The sequence below is a fragment of the Molossus molossus genome, unplaced genomic scaffold (assembly GCF_014108415.1).
Source record: "Molossus molossus isolate mMolMol1 unplaced genomic scaffold, mMolMol1.p scaffold_m16_p_2, whole genome shotgun sequence".
Lineage (NCBI taxonomy): Eukaryota > Metazoa > Chordata > Mammalia > Chiroptera > Molossidae > Molossus > Molossus molossus.
The window spans coordinates 8,746,169-8,754,647 of NW_023425355.1; the positions used below are offsets into that span (position 1 = coordinate 8,746,169).

Genomic DNA, 8,479 nt, shown 5'->3' on the forward strand with positions numbered 1-8,479 from the left:
TCTTGTTTATCTTTTCGTTTTTTTTTTTGTTTGTTTTTTGTTTTTTATTTTTTCTCTTTATTATCAAACTGATTGTTAATGAGAAAACACTTGGAGCAGATTAGGAATTTAACTTAAATCTTCAGTCTTCTCTTTTCAACTCAAGTACTGGAATACAACAGTCTGCATTATGTCCCGGCCATCAGGTTCTCTGTTCTTTTTTGCATTTAGAGTCCTTTATGAAAGGAAACATACTGCCTGGCATTTTATATTATTCCTAATTCCCAGATGGAAAATGAGCCCAATAAAATGACATCTAAAAACACTGAGGAATTATATTTTTAAAAACAAGACAATAATTCAGATCTTCAATTCTTTTCTATATTATCACAGTAAAATATTTATCAAAGTCAAAGAGATTACTGATACACAATAACGACCAATGACCTCACATTAATGAAGCTATCAATAGCTCATCAGTGAAGGAACTGAAAAAGAGTTCAAATGGAAAGGGTGATTCACTATTGTGTTTATACCATATCGAAACAACCATAACATTTAAACACCCAGAAGGTTCTAAGCAGTATTAAATAATAATTGATAACTCTGAAACACTGCAACATCTTGAAGTACCTTTTGAATGACCAAAAACAGATGATAGTTTATTTGGTATAACTCTAATTAAGATTTTTACACGGAACTATATAATTTTCAAAATTGGTAATCCACATGAGAGATACACAAAACCCTTAATTGACTAGACTACTTAATAAATAGAGCTCCACATTACTTTGTTATGAACTAATGAGCTTTCAATTCAATGAAACCCTTTTAAGAAGTCCTAGTTTATAGAAGGGTATGTTCAAATTGGTCCAACTATCATGAATAAAACACTTGGTCTAACTGCTCTCAGTATCATCTTCAAAGGTCTGTTCGGATTCTGTCCAGCAGTCTCTCGCCCACGGGTGCATCACGGGTCTCAGCTCAGCTGGCCAGCAGTGACCTTCCCACCGTGTCCCACTACAGTGCCACCTCTAACACGTCCCACAAAGCATCATGTCCTCCTCTAAGTTTGCTGTAGAATGTCAGATTAATAATGGCATGTGGTGTTCTTTAGCATAACCTGCCAGAATGTGATAATTTCTTTGGAAGAAAAGCCATGGGCAGCAATCACACGCCTGAGCTGACAGACATCCAAATGAATTCTGTATAGAAAGAAAAGGTTTGTGTCTTTGGGAATATGAATGTCCACCTTTAATAAATTCAAACAGATCCCAACATAAACATCTTCAAACTTGATGGGTTTTATGTTACTCATCATTTCATAGATTTTTGGCACCAAATCTCTAGACATTATATAACCAAACCCACTACAGTAGGGAGGAAACACCTTGAAGGGATACTCCTGGTATGAAATATGGGTTTTTTGGTAAAATCCTCTATAGGAATAATTATCAATTAGAGGATAACCTGTGAAAAACTTCTCTGACTGGTTTACATTTAAAAGATACTTGACTAGTTTGCCAGTATTGATAAAAACATCAGTGTCTGTCTTCATGATGTACGTGGCATTGGGGCAAAACTCAGTTACCCACCTGAATGCCATGATTGTTTTCAAGGTCAGGTTATTATATGTGTCTAAAAAATCTTGTCGTATTATGTCGCCGTAAAGAAGGTGTTCATCTTCTAGGGACAACGTTAACACTTTATCTTCCCTTTCCGCCTGCTGGCCTAATAAGAAAAATGTAAGAACTTTGTATCCCCACCAAGACTTTTATTCATCCCAAGTAACTCGAACGGCCTGTCTGGCTTTCACAGCTGAGGCGTGCGAGGTCACCAGGATGACGAGAAACGGGTTCTGATGAGAGCAGTTTGAGTGCTCGCGCAGGGTGAAGCGGAAGTCCTGCCTGTAAATGGGCTCGTACTCATAGAAGTACATCCAGTTCACACGTTCTATCACATTATAGTGGGGCAGGCTGAGGTACCACATCACGAGGAAGCCCAGGAGCGACAGAAGCAGTAGGCTCCATTTGAGGGATCTCAGTGACATCCTACTGGGAAGGGTGGCCAAGAGGGCCAGGGCCATTCACAGCAGCTCAGAAGCAAGTGGTTCAGGTTCTTTGCACTCAGGGGTGGGCTGTCTGAGAGCATGCCATGACAGAGCAGGGAAGAGGCAACAGGATGGCTGGATCCAGAGAAGCTAGGAAAACTGGAGAAGGTGAAGGGCGACCTCCCTCCTCAAGTGTCTCCAAATTTGTGGTCAGGCTCCATGGTGGGGAGCTGAGTTTGCACCCTCAGAATGTGTAGATGCTCAATTAATGTGCCAATTATAGCCCTGGCCGGTTTGGCTCAGCGGTTGGAGCGTCGGCCTGCAGTCCAGAGAGACCCGGGTTTGGTTCCCGCTAAGGGCATGTACTTCGGTTGCAGTTTGTCCCCGGCCCTGGTTGGTCGTGCAGGTGGCAGCCACTCGATGTGTCCCTTTTGCATCGATGTTTCCCTCTCTCTCTCTTCCTCTCTCTCCCTCCCACTCTGTCTGTACAAAAAATGGAAAAATGTCCTCGGATGAGGATTAAAAAAAAAAAAAAAAGTGCCAATTATAGGACCTGTAGAATTTCAGAAGAGACAAAAGCACTAGTTGAAGTTCTTTGTTGCTTTCTGTATTCCATGCTTTAATGAAAACAGATTATCTGGGGACTACTTCCGCGCGCCACGTGCCTTGTTTATCTTTTCAATGAACCAGCTCTTGGTTTCATTGATCTTTTGAACTGTTTTTTTTTTTTTTTGGTTTCCATGTCATTTATTCCTGCTCTGATCTTTACTATTTCTTTCCTTCTACTTGCTCTGGTTTTTTTTTGTTTGTTTGTTTGCTTTCTAGTTCTTTAAGTTGTGAGATTAGATAGTCTATTAGAAATTTTTCCTGTTTCTTGAGGTAGGCCTGTATTGCTATGAAATTCCCTCTCAGAACTGCTTTTGCTGCATCCCATAGATTTTGTGTTGTGTGTTCATTTCACTGGTTTCCAGGAAGTTTTTAATTTCTTCCTTGATCTCCATGGCAACCCATTCATTGTTCAATAACATGCTATTTAACCTCCATGTTTTCAAATGTCTTTGCATGTTCTTGTTGCAATTGATTTCTAGTTGCATGCCATTGTGATCTGAGAAGATGCTTGATATGATTTCAATCTTCTTAAATTTGTAGAGACTTAGTTTGTATCCTATCATGTGGTCTATCTTTCCGAATGTCCCATGTGCACTTGGGAAGAATGTGAATTCTGCAGTTGGGATGTAATTCTCTGTAGATATCTATTAAATCCATTTGGTCTAGTACTTCATTTAGAGTCTGTGTTTCCTTGTTAATTTTTTGTCTAAAAGATCTATCCAGTGATGTCAGTGGGGTATTGAAGTCTCCTGCTATGATTGTATTGCTGTTGATTTCTCCTTTGAAGTCCTCCAAAAGATTTTTAATATATGTTGGTGCTCCTATATTAGGTGCATATATGTTTACCAAGGCTATATCTTCCTGTTGGATAGATCCTTTCAATATTATGTAGTGGCCTTTTTTGTCTCTAGTTATGCTTGTCATTTTGAAATCTACTTTACTAGATATGAGTACTGCTACCCCAGCTTTTTTTTCCTTTCCATTTGCTTGCAAGATTTTTTTCCATCCCTTCACTTTCAAGCTATGTGAGTCTTTTGTTGTGAGGTGGGTCTCTTGTAAACAACATATATGTGAGTCATGCTTTCTTATCCAGTCAACTACTCTGTGTCTTTTTATTGGAGCATTCAAACCATTCACATTTAAGGTGATAATTGATATGTACTTATTTATTGTTATTTTTGTTTAGTGTGGTTATATTTTTCGTCCTATTTCTTCTACTAATTACAGCAGTCCTTTTGGCATATCTTGCCGTGCTGGTTTGGTGTTAATATGTTCCCTTAGCCTTTTTTTTTGTCTGGAAAGCTCTTTATTTGACCTTCTATTTTGAATGATAGCCTTGCTGGATAGAGTAGTCTTGGATTCAGATTCTTGTTTTTCATGACTTTGATTACTTCATGCCATTCCCTTCTGGCCTGTAGTGTTTCTTGTGAGAAGTCAGCCGAGAGCCTTATGGGGTTTCCTTTGTAGGTAACCTGTTGCTTATCTCTTGCTGCTTTTAGAATTCTCTCTTTGTCTTTAATTTTTGGCACTTTGATTACTATGTGTCTTGGTGTGGGCCTGTTTGTGTTCTTCGTACTTGGGGCTCTCTGTGCTTCTTAAACTTGAATGCCTTCCTTCACCAAGTTAGGAAAGTTTTCTGTCACTATGTCTTCAAATATATTCTCTAACCCTTGCCCATTTTCTTCCTCTTCAGGAACTCCTATGATGCGAATGTTATTATGTTTCCAGTTGTCCCACAGTTCTCTTAAGCTATCTTCCTGTTTTCTAAATTTTTTTTCCTTTTGGTTTTCTGATTGGTTGATCTTTTCTACCCTGTCTTCTAATTCACTGATCCGGTCCTCAGCTTCCTCTACTCTGCTGGTTAGTCCTTCCAATGTGTTCTTTATTTCTGCTATGTCATTCTTCATTTTCACTTGATTGGTTTTCAATGTTTTTATATCTTTACTCATGGTGCTGATATCCTTATTCATGCTGTTGAGCTTCCTCAAGATCATGGCTCTGAACTCTACCTCTGATTATTTGCTTAACTGCATTTCATTTATCTCATCTTCGATAGAGTTCTCTTGTTCTTTCATTTGGGATTTGTTTCTTTGTTTCATCATTTTGGCTATCTCAGTGGGTTTTGGAGCCTGCCAAATTTTCCCTGTGGGTGTTGGTGTTCTGCTGTTCATGGCTCCCTCTACTGGGTTTGGATAAGCCTGGGTGGGCCCATGTTAAACACCACTGTCAAGTCTTACTTTCCTGGGTAGATTTGCAAGCCCAGGAAAGGTTCAGTTATTCTCTAGCTTTTTCCTGGAGTCTAGTAGTTTCAGTTACTCAGTGTCTTGGAATGTAGCTCTGGTGTTCTGCATAAGAGGATTTCCAGAGGGTGAGATAGATGCTGGTTGTTAATGAGCCTCAATTTGCATTTATTTGCTTCACCTTGGAAAGGCTGAATCTCCCGGGCGGGGGGGGGGGAGGGCTGCTGCTTTTCCTCACAGTTCTGGGAAGGAGCACACTGGCCACTGTCCTTTGTGGCTGCAACTCAGCAAAAACTCTGAGTGCCCTCCAAATCCCTGGTGTCCCCACAGAGTTCTAGCCCAGTCTGCCCTCCCTGTGCCAGGTGAGTGGCTGTGGCTATTTTAGCGCTCTGTCCCGGCTCTCTGCACTGTGGAGCAGGCTTGGTCTTTATTCCCCAAGGGTGCTGCTCACAGCTAAGACTGCTGCTGCCCATGGGCTCCCAGCCCACCACCCTCTTGCACCTCCGCAGATCCTACCAGTGTCCCTGGTTACATGGTCCTGTCCTGCGGCTTTTCTGTTGCCTTTTCCCGAGGATTTGTCTTTTGTAATTCCCCTTTGGTTCTGGGAGATTGTGTAGCTTCCATTCACTCTGTCTCCATTTTCACATTCCCTATGCCTATCTTGTGTGCAGCTGGGTCGCACAGGCCTCTCTGGTGCCCCCGCACCCTGCAGGTCCTGCCGGTAACTGGGTCACACAGTCCCTTTGGGGACCCGGCTCTATGCCTATGTTATGGGCTGCTGGGACACACAGGCCTCTCTCTCGATGCTATATTTTAATACCAGCACTACAAACTAAAAAGCAGAAGTTACAGGCTCATGGCTCATGGGCTGAATCCAGCTGCTAGACATGTTCTGTTTGAGTTATGCAATACTGGCCTATAGATTTTTTCATTTTTTTATACTTTATTTATTTGGGGGACAGTTCTATGAGTTTGAAACATGTATAGATTCATGCAACCCTTATCACAATCAGGATACAGAATAGTCCCATTACCACAAAAATCTCCCTCATACATCTCTTTTGTAGCCATACATTCTCCCCACTCCTAGTCCTTGGCAACCAATGATCTGATCTTCATCTAGTTTTGCCTTTTCCAGAATGTCATAATAAAATAAATTTATCAAAATCTGGACAAAGGGTATATGGGAGTTCTTTTTGCAACATTTCCAGTATTTGTGATAAGTTCTCTCTGGAAGAGAAATATAGTCAACAATATTGTGATAAGTTTACACAGTGACAGATTATCACTTGTAGTAGTGGGGCAATCACAGCGTAAAGTATAAAAATGTTGACTCACTATACTGTATGCCTAAACTAATGTAACCAATATAAGACTATATACCAACTATACTTAAATACAAGTAAATTAAAAAATTATTATTATGATACCATCATCATACTTAAACATTTTTATCAAATACCTTAAGACCATTAAATATCGTCAGTGTTCAAATTTTCCAGATTGTTCCATAAGTGTGTGTGTGTGTGTGTTTACAGTTGGATTGTTTGAATCAGGATCTTAACAGGGACCACACATTGTATTTGTTTTATATGCCTCATATTTCCTTTAATTTGTAGATTCTTCCATCCTCTTTATTTTCTTGCAAATTATTTTGCTGATTGCATCCCAGATTGTAGTTTAATACAAAGATGTTATAATAATTATATCTATCCAATAATGTAACTTTGTCCTTTATGTTGTGAGTGTTCCATCGTTGAATACTAAAATAGAAGCTAGATGCCTTAAAAGGCGTTTTTATAGTACAGAAGTTAGGATTTTGGACCTGTGGAACCTTCAAGGTTGCTACTAACTGTGTAATTTTCATTACATGAAAATATCAGCACAGGCGAGGCATGGGTAGAAGTCTAGGCAGTGGCCACAATGGCTGAAATCTACTGTCTTTAAGTTGTTATGTTCATCTCTTCATGGGCCAAGGAATGTGTGTTGTAGGCTATTATCAGGTCTAGGCCTCAGCAAAATTAGGACCCTGGCAAAGTGTGTGTGGTAGTTTTAATATAGGCCAACAAATTTCTCTATATTTCTCTCTTCAAGAGGTGGAACCCAATTCTCCTTCCCGCAAGTGTGGGCTAGAGTTAGTGGTTACTTCTAACAAATATAGAATAGAGCTGAAATGATGGTTTGTGACTTCTAAGACTAGGTCATAAAAGGCATTGTGGCTTCCCCCTTGTCTCTCTTGAATCATTTATACTGGAGGAAGCTAGATCCATGTCATGAGGATATTCCAATAGCCTTATAGAGAGGCCCATGTGGTAAGGCACTGAGGCCTCCTGTCAACAACCATGCGATCCCCCAGACCCAGTCAAGCCTTCAGATAACTGCAATGTTCTGAGTGACCCTGAGTCACAACCACACATGTCCCATGTTCTTGAATTCATGACCCACAGAAACTGATATAGTTATTTATATATTTACATACATACTTATTTATATGTAATTTGTTTTAAGCTACTGAGTTTTGGGGTAAACAGCAATAGATAAGTAATACACTTTGTTATTTATTATTATTTTTTATCCTTACCCGAGGACATCTTTACATTTATCTTCATATAGAACAGGAGGGAGAGAGGGCGGAAGAGAGAATTCATCAATGTGAGACACATCAACTGGTTGCCACCCACACGACCCCAACCGGGGTGGGGGCAAACTGCAACCCAGATACGTGCCCTTAGTGGGAACCGAACCCGGGACTCTCTGTTCTGCAGGTCAATGCTCTAACCACTGAGCAAACCGGCCAGTGCATACTTTGTTATTTTTGATTGAATACTAGACAAAGTGTATGAGAAATAATTTGAGGCTCTTGATAATGTTGTCTTTTCCAGAAAGGCTTCACATTTGTTTCTTACCAGTGGACTATTAGGCTAGAGGTATTAAAAAGTCCAGATCACTTTATTCAATTATAGATTGAAATGATAAGACGTTGGGTTTCATTCCTTGTGAGGGCTGGTCTATTTCCTATTCATTCCTATTCCTAAGGTGTTGCCTTTAAGGGTTGCAACCCAAAGCCTGTGGGGTTTATCGAAGCCTCTTCTACCTCATGAGCCCTGAGGTCTAATTTTTCCCCTCTACCCTCAAGAGTCTAACCAAAGCTATGCTCAGTCTGTCTGCTGTCTCTTCTGGAATTGGTAGATGGCCTTGGGGGAAAAATATTTGCACATATGAGTTTCCTTTTCCTCTTGAATCTTGGTTTCATAGTATTTCACTACCCTTCATAGTTCTGTAACAACTCAAACAGATGCTTTTAAAATTTTGTCCAGGTTTTCTACTAATTCTCAATGGGATGATTAGTTTCAATTATGTAGTCTAAGATTACCCCGTTAGCTAAGGTGAAACTCTCCTAAGAATGAACTTTTATTTTTTATACGTGCCCCGAGCGGGAACCGAACCCGGGACTCTCTGGTCCGCAGGCCTATGCTCCCACCGCTGAGCCAAACCGGCCAGGGCTAAGAATGAACTTTTAAAAATGTATACTTGCCTAGCTCGTGTGGCTCAGTAGCTGAGCATCGACCCATGAGGTCGCCAGTTTGATTCCCAGTCAGGA

At 40.4% G+C, this 8,479-nt stretch overlaps 1 protein-coding gene across 1 annotated transcript; it reads right to left on the bottom strand.

Moving 5' to 3' along the window:
* Positions 1 to 1,069: 1,069 nt before the first annotated feature.
* Positions 1,070 to 2,065, bottom strand: LOC118636326 (UDP-GalNAc:beta-1,3-N-acetylgalactosaminyltransferase 1-like). Its single transcript, XM_036271419.1, is given in 1 exon segment — positions 1,070 to 2,065. A coding segment is annotated over 1 exon segment (996 nt).
* Positions 2,066 to 8,479: the final 6,414 nt, after the last annotated feature.